Here is a 17,412-nt window from a genome sequence, read left to right on the forward strand (position 1 = left end):
ATGAGTCAACACCTGTTAGGAGTGGAGAAATCTGAACCTTGTTAGCCGCTGTGAAGCCTCCTGGGAGCTGGGATGCTGAGCATTGTCACACTCACCGCCAGCGTGTCTGCACTGAGGACCCTGGCAGCGGCCGTGATGAAGTCCCCCACCAGCATGGAGAAGCCGGGCAAACCCAGGGAGAAAAAGCGGGGTGGGCAGTGCCTTACAACGGTATTTAAGATATCCTAGAAGGGGAGAAAAGAAAACACAACTGTAAGTTTCCAGACCAAAATTCCAAAGTCATCAGTTCGTCTGTACATATGACTACTGTGAGATTATCTGAAAGAAAACAGACCACGGAACTTTTTCAGTGAAAAGGGTTCCAGGAGATGAGTTAGTCCAGGGGCTATTGTGTACTCATTTTACACGTAAGAGGATGGAGACCTTAAACTGTAGGGTGACTTGTCCAAGACCTGAATTGTGGCATTGGGACTAGACACTCTTCCATCTTCCATGTAGAGGTGGGCTCCTCGGACAAGCTACAGGAGTGTTGAGGTAGATAAATAAATTAAACCTGCAAGCAGCTATCACTTCTCATCTTCTTCAATTTTCAAAAGTCAAAGCACACTGTTCTATTACAAACTCCTGAAGTAGGCAGAGATGGAAACTTGCATTCTTCGGGCGACTCCTGTGTGAAACAATGGGAGTGTGGGTCCCGCTGGGATGGGTCACACGCCAAGGTCAGGTGGTCGGTGGGGCTCCGGGTAGAAGTGGGTGGCAAGGCACGTGTGCCCAGTGCTGCGTGTGGACCATCTGCCCGCAGACACCTGGTGTCCCTGGGTCTGGAAGGGCCTCTCACTGGTGGGTGGCCGGCTGGCCCCTGCCCGCCAGCTCTGTTCTGAGGCGTTGCCTCATTCCAGCCCGTGGCAGACCAGGGCTCTTCTCCTGGACGGCGTTCGTGCCATCCACGGCCAGGCCGCGTCTCTGAAGCCATCTGTGCGAGTGTGTGCAAAGGGGATTAGTAAGAAAACCACAAACTGCTTTTATGCAGTTCTAGGCCAAGTGCATTCATCAAATTCACTGAAGTGCTGTAGTTATGGGACTTGTAGTTATATAACCTAGAGTTAGTCGCAAAATACAAGAAGCAAAATACCAAAACAACAACAACAAAAAGCCCCCCAAAACCTCTGGTTTGTTTTCTCAAATTTCAGTGTAGCTATTTGAAAATCCTTTAAAATAATCCTGATTTAACTTGATTAAATTAGAGCAAGGGATAGCAGTGTGCTCGATTCTAACACATTAAGTCCTTTTTCATAAAAATAACCTTATTGAACAACATGTAATCTTAAAAGAGAACCTTTAGGTGTTCACAAAACATTTTTTCTAGGACTTCTTTCTCACATAGCAGGCTCATTTAGTGTCTACAAATCATGCTGTGTGTGTCCTTAAAATGACGGCGCAGTGCTTTATTAGAGCTCTTATATGGTAAATTATTTAGCAAGTACTAACTTAAGGTTTTAGCATTTCAGCAGACTTTTTCCTATACCAAAAATAAACAGAGAGACAAACAGATAAATAGACAGATAAAAGGGAGGAAGGAAGGAGGAAAGGAAAGAAAAACCCGAACCACGCTTCCCCCGGGTTAATGTTTAAACCTGCTGTAATCACGTCCTTTGATACATTTCAGTGTCCACATCAGCCAAGGCAAACATTCTAGGGGCTGAGCAGATGGACACTGCAGTTTAGAAAGTGTGTGGTCAACTCCCGCTCTGAGCGCAGAACAAAAGATCCACCTTTTTCATAATGAAGCCTCTGATTAATGCCCTGGACTCCTCACCACACACCTGTAATTACTCACAGAGGTACGCTCTGTGCTGGGCCTCGTCTCGGGGTATCAGGCATCAAGGTCTCGGGCAGCAGATGGAAGCACGCTTCTGTTGACATCTGCTGCCACGAAAGGATTCGTGCAAACCTGGCTCGCAAGGTAGTAGAATGCCGTGCGTGGGAAGATTAATAATGCAAACAACCATGATGTTAACTTTGTTAGGTTTGTGTTAATTCCATCTGTTGAGAGGAGGAACTGAGACTCGAACCGTGTGGGTTTTTAACACCTTTAGCACATACTTAAATCACAGATTTTGCACCACTGGAATTGAGAGGTTTAATTTTAAAAAAGGGTTTTCTGGGATACGTTTAAGGGAATTATGAACTAAATCCTTTAACAAGCTAAAGCCAGAATTTATACATGAAATCCATTTCGCTTCACAAGGTTCGGATGCGTCCAGGCTATGAGCTGCAAGTGGGGCATTCCCAGAAATGACTAAGTTGCCACTGATGCTGAAGGAAGCAGAAATGTCACAGGCTCCCCACCCCCTGGACCCCGGCCAGTCTCTTGAACGGAACCTGTTTCTACGGGCGAGAAGGTTGGAAAGAGAAGGCAAAATAACAGATGGCTGGCCTAGCCTGCCCGCCACCCACGGAAGGCAGCCCCCAGGAGAAGTGAGGCCGCCAGTTACAGCAGCTCTGGGCTGGGGTTAATATGGGGGTTAAAGAGGGGGCTGTATGGCCAGTCGGCCAAGTTAGGGCCATATGCTTGCTTCTTTTGCTTATCCACACTGAAATGGAACAACCCAAAGATTACAATCTTTGTGACATTTTGAAATTAGGAATAACCGTGGTGCTCGAAGGAGAGGAGCTGCATCTTCCCAGCAGAGGGACGTCCACGAAGGGCTGCCGGTACTTCTGGTACGAGCCTTCCTGTCCACACACTGAGACCACGGCGACAGCCGGAATCCTTGCGAAAATGAAAATCTTGAGACTGAAGCTTTCTCCTGGGTCCCTGGGGTTTCAGGGAGACTGAACAGGATGGTGCTTCCCAAACACAAATTATTCACATACAACCCTCATGCTTTTTGTCCTATTCAAGTCCAAAGTGAACATGATTTGTCTGTTTTTCAAAGTAACTCACTTTTTTTTCATGTAAATAAGAGTATTCTGGAAAACTCGTATCCTGTCATAAGTAGAAAATAACCCTTAAATCAGTACAATTATGGTAAACCAAGGCTACTGAGTTTTTGCTGAACATCCCCGTCAGATGGAGGCTCTCCTTGTTAACAGCGTGGTTTGCATCCTGGGTGGAGAGAGAAGTTCTGTGCCCGCTCCAGCCACCTGTCCGGGGGTCACAGGGCTGGCAGAGCCAGGGCCATGGCACCCCGGGTTCGACTCAGGGCTATTCAGTGCCCCCTCCTTTGTGATCATGGTGGAAAATGCCCCTGTACTCAAGTCAGACTGTGGCAGAGTAAAAAGAGCCCCAGGCCTGGGGTCAAGACCTCGTGTATGTGACCGTGGACAGGTCACGTCGAGCTTAGAGCTTCTCGTTTCTCTTCCACAGAAGGGACTGATTCCCCCTGGACTTGTGGGTAACGGGAGAGATGTGAACACATGCCTTGTAAACTGAAGAGGGTCACACAGAAGTAAACAGAGTAAAAATAAAAGGGAAGGACTATGAAGGATTTTTACTTTCTAGAATTTACTTTGTAGAATTCCGTGAACTACTATTTTGCTGATACTCAGAAAGAGCTTTTTAAAACATTTCAAAGGTGGTCCCCAACGCCTCTTAGATTACATTCTCCCAGAAGTTAAAAAACCCTAAAAACTAATTCTCTCCAATAACATCCTTAGCAAAGTGTTACAGCAATTAGCCATAGTGTATATAATTTATAGGGCAAATAATGAAATAAAAACCGGAAAATGCTCTGTTTTAGATATTCAAGAGTCCATTCTTCTAAGGAGTTCTAGAATGTACCCAGTCAAGTGAGTCTGGTAGCAAAAATTAGTTTCTTTTCCACGTTCTAGACTGAAAATAATAAGCAAAACTATAAGCTCATTAAAAAGATGGACTCTAAAATAGGAATTAAGCTTATTCTTGAAAATTGACCAGCATGAAACTCTTTCGCACGCTTTTTGTTCAGAGGAAATAAAATTCAATCCGCAAAATGCTGTAATATGAGGAACGGACCACCAAACTAGTATTTTCCTCTCATTTTTGGTTACAAGTCCACACGCATGCTACACACTGAGTGTGAAAACGGGATTGTAAGATGATAGCTGTGAATTTGCAGCTTATCCAGAGATTCAGGTTTATGAGAAAGTAACTGGTGAGAACATCTGTCTCTTATCACTGATCTTACAAAAAAATCAGGTAATTCAAATAGAGGCATGTTGTTTCCTCCCCTCCAAAGCACAGTTCTATAAACACAAACCACATTCAGCCTAGTAAATGAATCGCTTTAATTGAATGCTATGTACACAGTAACTGGAAAAACCATAAGTGATAAGAAAAACATATGGCGATGGCAACAGAAATTGGTTTATTCATTTTGTATAGTGTTGTTTCTTTAGTTCTCTTATAATTGACCTTTAGAACGATAAATGTGTAAAATAATTTTGTTTATTACGGCTCCAAACCTTCCAACAATTACACAAAATGAAAATTTAAAAGGAAGGATTCATTCTGGAAGCATTTCCATTGTTTACATAATTGCACAGCTATAATTCAGTGCTCACGTTGTTATGGAAAATAAAAAAGGGCCATTACGGGCCATTTCAATTCAAAATATTGCACAGTGGTGTCAAAAATGGGGGAAAATGTTCACTTTAAAGCGGTTTAAAATGGATTAACCCTGTAAACAGAAACATTTCAATATAGTATTCTATGAAATACAAATGTTCAAGAAGTAGCCATCCTTCAGACGGAATTAGAAATGTTGCGACTGTACTTTCACACCAATTACATATATATTATTCACTTAATATTTGCTCACGGCCCAGCAGGTGATGGTGGTAACACAATAGCTGGCCATCTGTCTCCCTGCTTCCTCAGAGGACTTGCGCCCTCTCCTCGGAGCAAACAGATCCGGTTATTCCACCGAAAGTCACTCAGACCTTCCAGGAGGCCAAACGGAATTGTTCAGAAATAGAACCCCTGTGTGCAAAGTCACTGGACTCCTCCTTTCACTTTGAAGAAAACGAAAATGTTAAACAATTAATGATTTCATTGCTATTTTTCAGAAGATACCTTGTATCTAGAATATTCTACAGGAAGTTCTTTTGTTTGGGAAGATGGGGACTGTTCGGATCTGGTTATCCCATTAATCTAGTTAATAGAAAGATCCCGTTCATTCCACACCCAAGTGGAATTACTAATTAGCAGAAAATGTGAAGGCAGAGGGATACTTTTAACACTACCCCTGGATATAATTGAGGCTTTCTTTAACAATTAAATAGGCAGACGTGATCCTGCAGGACCTCGAAGACAAATTTGTAAGTATCAGTTATCACCTTATTGGCGAGGCTCAGATATGCTGAGTGACAGAAAAGTCTTAGTTACAGGAAGGACAGATCTGAAGAGCCCTCCAAGTCCAAGGCCTGGTGTTCTCTCTTCTGCTGCTGGGTCTCTGCTCCTTCAGAAGCGGCACAGACCTCCTCTACACAGCATGAGCTGCGACCTGGCCTGTCCAGGCTCTACACTGGTTCAGGGAGGGGTTTTTGTTGATAAAAAGAAAGGCTTTATGATTATGGCCCTTAAGAAAAGCACAACAGATCATGTCACAGGCACTGCCCTTCCAGAAAAGTCACTGGAAATAAAAACATAGCAGGACAAGCGTAAAAATTACTTTCAAGGTCTGGGCCAAGGCATACGTGGTACCTGCGATACATTCTCTGTTCAAAAGGCTAAGTGTGGTGTAATCCGTTTGGAGAAAAGGCGGAGATTTTTATACGTGCTGGACAAATGTTACTTCTCTGGGTGTAACTTTGTTACCAAGGCCGGAAGAAATATGACAGGACAGAGTAATTGGGTTCTGCAGCTGGAGAAACAAAATCACCTCGCACTTCTCGCCACGAGGAATGCTCCGGAGAAGACATGGCAGCATGCAAAGGAGGGAGTGACAAACACAAAACAAACTTCTGAGGGTCGCAGGAGCTGATGCTTTGACCTTGTGCATGGGATCAGTGACAGAACAAGCGGGCAGATGGCAGAGAAAATCACTGCAACCCTCAAGCCCTAAAGGAGAGCCTCAAATATTTTTTTATGATTGTTCTACAATTAATCCCTCATCTGTGAAGAAAAACTCAGCTCGCCTTTAAGCTGATGAAGACTGCTTGACTGCTTCAGGAAAAGGGGGAGACTGATTGGTTAACTGATTTTAAGAAACACTATATGAATTTTATCTGATACTGGAGTTGATATGTTACTGCGTTGTCTTAACTGCTTCTTTTTCTTTTTGTTATTTGTAAAAGCTTTAGATGTAATTTACCTATAATAAAATTCACGCTTTAAAGTGTACAGCTTGGTAGCTTTTAACGTATTCATAGAATTGTGCGCTGTCACCACGATCTAGGGGAGACAGGCAGGGAGGTGGCAAACCCATCAGGAAATCCTGGCACATTTATGATTCCATAAGACGAGGGACACTGTCAGAGGGTCATAGAGAGAAGTGACTTGCCAGCTGCCACCCGCCCCCCGCTGCCCCAGGCCCTGGAGATGCCTCGACCTGCCTCTGTAAGGACTGTCTTAGCCGTGACCCTGATAAGCTTCAAATCTGAAACATGACAGTTTGCACAACAGGCCGGCCTAATGAGGCTGGTGCAGATGCTCCAGAGCAGTGATTAACCCCTCGCGACGAGACTTAAGCAAGTGAGGGCTTCAAGGAGCTGCTGCTGGTAAGTGGTGGGGGCTTGGGGGGGGGGGGGGGCGGCCTGGAGGCTGCGTTAGACTCGCGTGCGCACAGACCACGTGCTCAGCTCGCCGGACATGGACTCCATGCTCTGGAAGAGGATCCACCGCCCCTGACAGCCAAGTCTGCGTAGAAAGGCATCTGTGCATCCCAAGAATTTACCAGGGGACGGGGGTGGGGTACAGGAGGGGGTTGGAGGATACTAAACTCTGCCTTCTCTGCGGCATCTGGCTGCTCATTTCAGAAGAGGCCAAACTGAATCAGGTCTCTCCACTGTCTCCTCCGCCCCATCCTCTACAGCTCTGACCATGTTCTGCAGCAGAAGCAGAAGCAGGGAGTCACGGCATCATCAATAACAAGACGGTTAGCAACGTACAGACGGCGCCTAATCACGCGAGTACCTACAGAATCATTAAGGTAGTAATTACCCCATTGAGTGAACCATGCACACGTCTAATTCACGTAGATACCAAAGAGTCGGGCAGCCATACTGTTCCCAGATTCACTGTTCATCCTGTCTCAGGACTACATCAGCTAGAAATATATTCTTCTTAGGATACTGAAAAGAAATTCTTGGAGGAAACCATAGGCTTAACACACTCAGGCACCACCCAAGGCCGTGGCAAAGGCGCAGGGCAGGTATAATCGACATCCCCCCTGATGCCAAGCAGAATAGTTCCTCACCCTCACGCTGGGACCCGCTAGAACCCAACCCACACTCCTGTTATCTTAGGACAAAGTACAGAAATCCAGGAGGGAAAACACATCTCTAATGAATCTGGGTGGCAGTGTGTTTACCTTGTTCCTTTGGGACTATAAAAACTTAGAGAAGATCTAAAAGGTCATCATTCGATCTTTCCATTTCACAGACATGGAGTAGGAGGTCGATCAAGGCCAGAAAGTGCCCAAGGTTTGGACACAAATCCAGGTGCGCTCCCTGTCTTTACTGGAAGAGAAACTGTGAGCCTGTGGTCCACGAGGCACCAGTGGACACCCGTAAGCAGCGAGACTCACACGTGGAGCACAGCACCATGTGGAGGGCTCTCCAGTGCAGATTACTCTTTCAACTCATTCACTTTGCCCACGAATCGTTGAAAAACGCACATATATTTTTAAAGCTATACTTTCAAGTGAAATCAACAAACGGCTGCTGTGGCTTAAAAATGTGCTTCTGGAATGTATACAGCAGACATGCAGCCCTGACTGGCATGGAAGTGCAATCACAGGATGGAACCGGGTCAGAGAGTATGACCTTCTGAATAAGAAGGAGACTTTGCCAAGCATTCTTCCTAGGAAACTGCTAGAAACGAACTCTGCTAGAAACTGAACTGTGTGCGCGTGTGTGTGCGTACACAGGCACGGGTGTGGGGAGCGGGTGGTTGGAAATATTCTGTGGAAAGACACCAAGAAATTGCCTAGGGTTGCAACAAGAAATCGAGATTTGTATTTTTCCCTGAAAATGCAGAGAACCTACAACAGGTGTGGCTTCTGTGTTCATTTACCTGTAGCTTCAACTCTGCTTGCAAGACCCAGGGCTTCTGACGCTGTTAAAGCCCAGCGTCCAGTGCGTCTACCCCCGCCCCCTCCTCACCTGCTGGAGTCGAGAAGCCTGGTTCTCAGGCCCGCCTGGTGCTGCTGAGATCTGCTGGCTGTCCCCCAGCCCATGGCCAGGAACAAGTTAAAGACGAAAAACTATTTCTGTTGGAGCTTCCATGTCTTCTGGTGTGTTCTCACACCAGAAAATAAAAAAACTTTGGATTGTGATGATCACTCATTCTTTTCATTCTATGATAACACAGAATGCATGTTTCTTTAATTTGCTTCCTTAAAAGTAAAATTATTCCACATGCACATAGGAGCACAAATGAGGCTTTCAACATTTTTGTGTTCTGTTAAAAAAAAAAAAAAAAAAGAGGACTACCCGGTGGTCATTCAATTCCGGGAGCCTACAGACCATCCCGCCAGCATTGGACAGAGGACAAGAGCTGTCCAAATTGGTACCATTTTCGGTTTCCGCTTGGGCAACAGAAGGACAACTGCTACTCCTTCTGGACATAGAGCTCCCAAGAATAGCTGAGATTTGAGAGAAAAATCACCAGACGAGCCAGCTCCGTCAACCCGATTCTGAAGAAACCTCAGGCCAGAACCACTGACAAAGAAGCAGTATCAGCGACCCTGAGACCCAGCCCGGCTGTCCATCCTGCGACGGAGACCATTTGGCACAAATCCCAGCAGAGCAGAACGGGAGGGAATCAGGCCACCCGGAATAATTAACTGACCTCTAAAGAGTCGACACAGGACTCATCGCTTCAAATTCCAGGAATACCCGATTAACATTTAAAAATTAATGTAAAAAGAGAAAGCATTTTGTAAATTCTAAAGCCCCATACATCATGGCTATTATTAAATTACAGCAGCATTTTGAATCATAATCTCATTAAAATATTAATTTTTGAAGGATTGATTGAAAATTGACTTGAAGTAGACTGGATTAAAAAATCTATTCATTAAAAAAAGAGTCTGAAATGAAAGCCAAGTCATTCTGATAATTCCAGACAAAAACAACAGCTAACAGTAAGTTGACAAATTTCTCGAGTGCACACTGGGCTTGAAGGTACATGGCAGCCGCTGTGAGGGGTCTGAAGCAGAGTAAAGCATGGCCCCTGCCTCCCAGCAATGTCCTCTAAGAGGCAGGGAACAGTGATGTACAGTTGAGAGTGAGGCCAGACCAAGAGCACAGGGATCCTCTGGGAACAGCCAGTACTCCAGGGGGACCCAGGAGGGGAGGCAAATTGGTGACACAAAGGCACTGGGTCTTGACAGGAGCACCACACTGCACACACTCAACCCAAGGTTCAAGTAAGAGAAGGAAAAAAAAAAAAAAAAAAGGTAGGTATTTTATTTTAATGTCTTATTACTAAAAGGGTCTCTCGTGTTAATATTTCTCTAGCCCACATATACCTACCAAAGGATATTTTTCCATGGAAAAACGAAAGAAAGCTGTTGTTTATTGTCTCTTTAGAAAACAATGTTCTCTCTGAAATGTGTTCCAGTAAATAGCGTTAATAGCGGAACAATCTGTCACTTATTGTTATGGGTTAAAAAGAAATCAACAGACAAAAAGAGATTATTCCCCACAAGGAGAGCACTTTTTCAAAGAAACAAAACTTGCCATTTAAAATGCTCTTCTTGATGTTATTTCCTCGTATCCAAACCCAACCTTGATGGATCATAAATCACAGTCATGATTTAAAATCTCTTACATTCAAAAATCACTCCCTTCCAAATGGGAGTTAAAGCATCCCTCGCCGGAAGTAACCATTTAGTACTTGAAATGGTAGAAACCATCTCTTTCTCGACCTCTGATTTCTTCTCTGCCTAAAGAAAAAATGTGAATTTTCTTAAAAATCTTCGTCAAATTCTAAATGGGAAAAGATGATCTTCTAGGTCAACAAGCGATATTCCAGCCACAGGGAACCCCTTCTGCCATCCAGCACCAGGGCCTCACCGTGCTCACTTTTCCAAGGCCCCTGAGAGAGTCGTAAGGACCCCACTTCACAGGACAAGAAGCTCAAGCTAGAAAAGCCCATGTGGTCATCGACGCAAGGAAACAGGGACCTACACGCAAGGTCAGGGCTCAAGCTCCACAGTGGACGTCCCTCTCCTCAGGCTGCCCGTGTGGCGGCCAGGCCAGGTGGCCTTGGAAAGACTCCCCAGAGTGTGAGACGCTTGCAAACCCCAAATCGGCCACCTGCCCTGACTGAACTGGGGCCCCAGACATTTGGAGAAAGCGATCATCTGTGCCTGTGGGCTGACTCTGTGCCACGCAGTCTGTGCTCTGGTCACCTATTCCCTGTCGGCTCCCGGGTGGCCTGCGTGGGTGAGCAGAGGACCCCACCGAGCCCCCAGCCCCTCCACCCACGCCTGCAGCGCCACCCCTCATTCAGACTGGGCTCTGGGCAAAACACATTGCAGATATTTTTCGTTGACTCTGAATTAATCAGCTCACTCCATGTTGTACTTCTTCAAAGTAAAAAATAAATGGGGGGGCTTCCCTGATGGCACAGTGGTTAAGAATCCATCTGCCAAGGCAGGGGACACAGGTTCGAGCCCTGGTCCAGGAAGATCCCACATGCCGTGAAGCAGCTAAGCCCGTGCGCCGCAACTACTGAGCCTGCGCTCTACAGCCTGCGAGCCACAACTACTGAAGCCCACGTGCCACAACTACTGAAGCCTGCATGCCTAGAGCCCATGCTTGCAACAAGAGAAGCCACCACAATGAGAAGCCCGTGCACCGCAACGAAGACCCAACACAGCCAAATATAAATTAATTAATTAATGAAAAACTAAATAAATGGGGAACTTTACCAGCTCAACCGTAGGAAACTGCACCCCCCTTTTTGGAGAAACAGTCTCATGTTGGCAATTTCCATACAGTTCAACCTAAAACACTTGCCTCTCTTGCTTTAGTCTCCCTGGTTAAACCTTCGTGTGCTTTCACGTCCTTGGTTACACTGAGAGCTGCCTTTCATCCTCTGATACCTGCCGAGCTTTGTGGGTTAATTCACAGGGCCTGGTGGCACCTGAACAACTTCTCTTCGAGGACAGGGTTTCCCAACCTCAGCACTGCTGACACTTCAGGCTGTGAAGTCTCTGCTGTGGTCCTGGGTGCCTTAGGGTGTGTGACATCCCCAGCCTCTACCCACTAGATGCCAGTGCAGCCCCCACCCACTGTGACAAACAGAACGTCTCCAGACACGCCCAATGTCCCCGGAGTCCTCACGCATCTCAGGAATCACTGTTCTCCCATCAATGTGGGTGAGCTCCCCACTGCGCAAGGTCAACGCCTGCTTTGAAACTGACGGAGCCGAAAGCTCAACCGAAAGGTCCAGCTCAGCTGCCACGGTCACCGCTCCTCCCCGGGAGGCATGTGGGTTAAGAAGCTCTCCTGTTAGTCCTTCGATGCTCCGTCAATTGACACACTGATGGAGTGCCCACTCTGGGAAGAGTCTCCGAAGGAAGATTCTGGTGACTTGGGCTGCAAGAGACCACAGCAGAGTCTCTTCCAGAGAGACTTCAGGGCCAAAGAACGTTTTCTCCGCTGAAAAATGCAGGCCAGCTTATACATTACATGGTAAGTGTATTTAGTAGGAATAAAATCTTTTAATTTTTCACATATATTGAGTTGCTATTATATTGCATTTTTAATTAATGTATTTCACGCAGTACGTGCTTATTAGACTCTGATGGCTAAATAGAGATAACTCGTATCCTTCGCTGGTAGCATTTACTTGAAAGAAAGTCTTGACATCTTCAGCTCCGAAAGGGAAATCAAACAAAACTCTAGTGTCCGCCTCTCCAGTGGACTTCTCCTCTCTGGACCACCCCCCATGCTATCACCTTACACCTTTTAAAGGTGTGGAACAAGTTCGCTGCACACGTGTTACCCTCATAACCGAAGCCTCCGCCATCTGTTACCTTTCACATATTTCCACTTTCCTTACTTAGGTGTCAGTGGGCTCGGTCTGCAGCTTAATGAAAATAATGACTGGTTTTACAACTGAAAAGAAAAGGAAAAAGCTCTCCAGCCTGTTATTTTGGTGCAGTCATCTATCTTAAGTCTCCATGGCCACTGAGAGCTGAACAAAGTTATAATAAAATCTTCTTTGATGAAACTTGACTAATCTATGGCTTGTCCATTCTCATGAGACCTTCTGGGGAAACACTCAGGAACCAGTGGATGTTACTTGATGATAGAAGACTAACCCTATGACACAGGCTACACTTCATCACTCTGAGTTTGTACAACAAGCACACGATAAGAATTATTATTCACTTAACGATACATGTCAAGAGAGGACTGACATACGCTGCCTATCCTTACATGCGGTCTTCTTCCGTCAAACCTAAGTCAAACTTGAAAGGTTTGTTTATTGCTACAGTAAACTCTTTTTTCAATAAAAGATCATTTAATTTGACTAAAGTAAATTCAAACTAATAGGAATTATATTTTTAGAAAAATAAAAGAGTTTGTTTTTAAGTGTCTAATTACTTTCAAAACCAAACAGTAGCAAAACTGGCTAACATAACACAAAATAACTGAGACTTTTAGAAGTTCTACTTTAATAACTGTAAATAAATCTACAGTTTGCACATCATCTATCTGAATGCCGACAGGATTAGAAAACACGTTCTCTTACGTGGAGAGAAAACGTGCCTGGAAATCTTTCCCGTACATTTCTACTTCCCAACAGGCGAGAATTCTTTGGGGACACCCCTGGCTGTATCCTGACACATCTGTGGAGGCTGCCCTGGTGCTGCAATGTCCATGCTGAGGAGGGGGTCCCGTCCTACCCTGCCCTCACCTTTTCTCAATTCATCACCTTGCCTTTCTGAACCAACGTATGCTTTGAGAGATCATGAGAATAGTGTCAGGAGACCTTGTCTTCTCGGGGCACTTACCACTCAGTCGGACACCCCACCGGTCCACGATATTCCACACACAACGCACGTGCACACAAGTATATACATATGCACACAGACAGGTATACACACACATAAATAAATAAATTCACACACATACATAAACCCTTGCTGGGCCCGCGTTACCTGGTCCCTTTCTATGCCTGTTGCCATCACTCTTTCCTGACCCTAATCCATCCCACAGAACCTCTGTGCGTTAAACTTCTTAACACGCTTTTCCGTCGTGTTGAGTGTTGTGCTCAGCTCCCCATTATCTGTGGGACGAACATGGCTCTGAACCAAGGCTCTCTCCAGGGCTGCCTGGATCCTCGTCCATGCATTATGTCCATATACGTATGTGGCACTAAATCAAAACCACTCTGGTCATTGTTCCTTCAACACAGCTCGTGAAATCCCACCCTGCTTCTTGTCATCCTAACCATCGTTGAAAATCCTACTCAAATCCCATCTCCCCTGTGAGCTGCCTTCAAGCCAACTGAGCTCGAGGGGTGTTGAGCACAGTTCCCTCCCTACAGTGTGTGTGTGTCACTCACTTGGCCCTTTTCACAAGTGGATGGATATCACGGATACTCATTATTTGTGGGTCTCGTACCACTGGATATGCCCTTAGGACTGGACTAGATCTTTATTGTGGTGGGGAAAGATATTCGACAGGAAAAGATTATTCAAGTTTTTACTGTATTTAGGAAAGGACAATGTGACCCTAATAATAAAATGCCTAACAATAGATCAGAGGACCCAATAATGCTCAAGAGAGGGCCTCCGAGGTCCTCCAGTCCATCTCATCCACTTGACCACCTGTGGCCAGGCAAGGTCCCCATGGCCGGCAGGGGACAGAGCTGAATCTAATGCCCAGGTCTGTGAGTTGCCAGTACGAGGCTTGTCCTCCATTAAAGTCAAAGTTGAATATATTTTGAAGCCATAGGATACCCTGAAGTCTTGGAATATACATTTCCCCATTCTTAAAAACCTTAGGAATAAGGCCTGGAATTAGTCTTTTTTTTACTCATTGTACAACCCTACAGTTTTTAAAAATTGTATTTCAGTAAAGCTTTTAAGGTAGACTTCTAAAGTTCCTCTACTGATACACATTAAGGTTATTATTTAATCCTCTAAATATCAGTTGGACCTTTAAATTTATCAATATGCACTTTGTCCTGCTAGCATTGAGTTAAAATCCCATGAATTCAAACCTTGGTAAAAATCACTCACTGTACAGAAGTACTTCAGAGATGTATTAGAATTATTTCCTTGGATAGGAGACAAATCAGGTCCTTAATCGGACATGTAATTCTTCACTTTTTCTGAAGCTGAATGCTCATTTATGCTTAGCCTTAAATGTATTTATAAATTTATGTATATCTAACATACATGGTTCTAGTTATATCTAAATTTCCAGCAAAGAACAACTCTCTGTCTGAGAAAAGGTGATGCAATTATTACGTATCACTGCATGATACAGGCTGTCTGGGGTTACTGAAAGAGTCAGGTATGGCCAATTTACGAGTGTCACCCCTGCACCTTGCTTTCATGGCTCACCGCTGAGTCTTATGCTCACTGAGGGCCCCCTTGGGATCTTTTTACAAATGTATGTTTATTATTATATTATTCCATCATATACCTCATGAGAGAAGGTTGTAACATCCGCTAAGGAAATCACAAACTATTTTGACTTCTGTGATAGAATTATCACTCTATACGTGATGTTTAGAATTATGTTTTCTTTAACATTGGTGTGGAAAAGGTTCATTAAAATATGAAGTCGAATGAAAAGTTGAATTGAAATGTAAAGTTGAATGAAAGCAAAATGTTCCTAAAACAAGTTAAATATTCTTGGCTACAAAACAAATTAAAGGGGAAAACAAGAAATGCTGCAAGTGCCTTTAGCGCCTGAAATATGGAGCCGTGTGGAACCCGTACCACCGGTGCCTCGCAGGGCATCACTGGTAAAGCCAGGTCCTTACTTGCAGACGACAGATTCCCCTCGCTGAGACTGAGATGAGGGGGGTTTCTACCAGGGTGTTAGAGGGTTCACAGGATGCGGGAGGACCCACTCGGGAACCCTGCACAGCCAGGCACCCAGCCACCGGGAGTGGTTCCCACGGGGTCTCGGCTGCCAGTGACGCAGGTGCCCGAGCAGTAGCCCCAGCACAACTGTCCCGCCCCCGCCCGCTGTCCAGAGCCACACCGGGGCCCCTGCTGGGCCGGAACCTGGCTGGATGTCGACTGGGCCGCAAGGGTCCAGCTTTCCGGCATCCATCCCACAGAGGGCACGCTGCCTGGGGCGGGGAGCAGGTGGAAGCAGAGCCAATGGCCAAGGACACACAAGAAACGGTCGAGTCACAAAAGGGTAACTGGAGATGTCATTCCTTGTGTCTGACCCATGGCAGGGGGAGGGGTTACTTCTCCCCATGGTCTGAGATTCCACGATGCCTAGTTACATTTTTTTACTCAAATTATTATGTTTAAAAGTAAGAAAATATATGGGGAAGGGGAAAAACATCAACACCCTAAGATATCGGAAAAATAAAACGGGCTTGGTTGGTTGAGGGGCTGCTGTCCCATCCCTGTCCTCAGTGTCACTGCGAGGGCTTGTGCTCACTGAGCGCTGTCGCATCCAGGCCCTGAACTGAGTGCGTTACACGCTCTGCCCCCTCAAAGTCTCCCGACGGCCCTCCAAGGCGGCACTCTAATTACCTACATTTGCAGATAAGGGAGCCCAGGCAGTGAGGTCAGGTCACCTGGCTCATCAGAGGGACACCAAGCCTGGTGCTCAGAAAGGCTCAAAGCCCAGGCTCTTTTTTTTTTTTTTTTTTTTTTATTTATTTATTTTTAAAGAGCAGGTTCTTATTAGTTATCCATTTTATACATATGTCAATCCCAATCTCCCAATTCATCACACCACCACCCCCCTGTCACTTTCCCCCCTTGGTGTCCATACATTTGTTCTCTACACCTGTGTTTCTATTTCTGACCTGCAAACCGGTTCATCTGTACCATTTTTCTAGATTCCACATATATGCGTTAGTATACGACATTTGTTTTTCTCTTTCTGATTTACGTCACTCTGTATGACAGTCTCTAGGTCCATCCACGTCTCTACAAATGACCCAATTTCGTTCCTTTTTATGGCTGAGTAATATTCCATTGTATATATGTACCACATCTTCTTTATCCATTCATCTGTTGATGGGCATTTAGGTTGCTTCCACGGCCTGGCTATTATAAACAGTGCTGCGATGAACATTGGGGTGCATGTGTCTTTCTGAATTATGGTTTTCTCTGGGTATATGCCCAGGAGTGGGATTGCTGGGTCATATGGTAATTCTATTTTTCGTTTTTTAAGGAACCTCCATACTGTTCTCCATAGTGGCTGTATCAATTTTCATTCCCACCAGTAGTGCAAGAGGGTTCCCTTTTCTCCACACCCTCTCCAGCATTTGTTGTTTGTAGATTTTCTGATGATGCCCATTCTAACTGGTGTGAGGTGATACCTCATTGTAGTCTTGATTTGCATTCATTTCTCTAATAATTAGTGATGTTGAGCAGCTTTTCATGTGCTTCTTGGCCATCTGTATGTCTTCTTTGGAGAAATGTCTATTTAGGTCTTCTGCCCATTTTTTGGATTGGGTTTTTTTTTTTTTTAATGTTGAGCTGCATGAGCTGTTTATATATTTTGGAGATTAATCCTTTGTCCGTTGATTTGTTTGCAAATATTTTCTCCCTTTCTGAGGATTGTCTTTTCGTCTTGTTTGTAGTTTCCTTTGCTTTGCAAAAGCTTTTAAGTTTCAACAGGTCCCATTTGTTTATTTTTGTTTTTATTTCCATTTCTCTAGGAGGTGGATCAAAAAAGATCTTGCTGTGATTTATGTCAAAGAGTGTTCTTCCTATGTTTTCCTCTAAGAGTTTTATAGTGTTGTCTTACATTTAGGTCTCTAATCCATTTTGAGTTTATTTTTGTGTATGGTGTTAGGGAGTGTTCTAATTTCATTCTTTTACATGTAGCTGTCCAGTTTTCCCAGCACCATTTATTGAAGAGACTGTCTTTTCTCCATTCTATATCCTTGCCTCCTTTGTCATAGATTAGTTGACCATAGGTGCATGGGTTTATCTCTGGAAGCCCACGCTCTTAACTGTCACCTGACAGTATCATGACTTCACATGGTGAGGGCTCAAGTCTGTAGCTGGATGGTCACCTCGGGGTGGAACAAAA

At 44.9% G+C, this 17,412-nt stretch overlaps 1 protein-coding gene across 1 annotated transcript in view; it reads right to left on the reverse strand.

Moving 5' to 3' along the window:
* RALGAPA2 (Ral GTPase activating protein catalytic subunit alpha 2) overlaps positions 1–17,412 on the reverse strand; it is a 264,917-nt gene that overhangs the window by 113,451 nt on the left and 134,054 nt on the right. The window contains 1 exon segment of the mRNA XM_089896513.1: positions 96–224. Within this exon segment, the coding sequence (XP_089752639.1) occupies positions 96–224 (129 nt within the window).

This window comes from Delphinapterus leucas, chromosome 15, assembly GCF_059928025.1.
Source record: "Delphinapterus leucas isolate spDelLeu-1000000601 "Yukka" chromosome 15, BTC_Dleu_Yukka2, whole genome shotgun sequence".
Taxonomy (NCBI): Eukaryota; Metazoa; Chordata; class Mammalia; order Artiodactyla; family Monodontidae; genus Delphinapterus; species Delphinapterus leucas.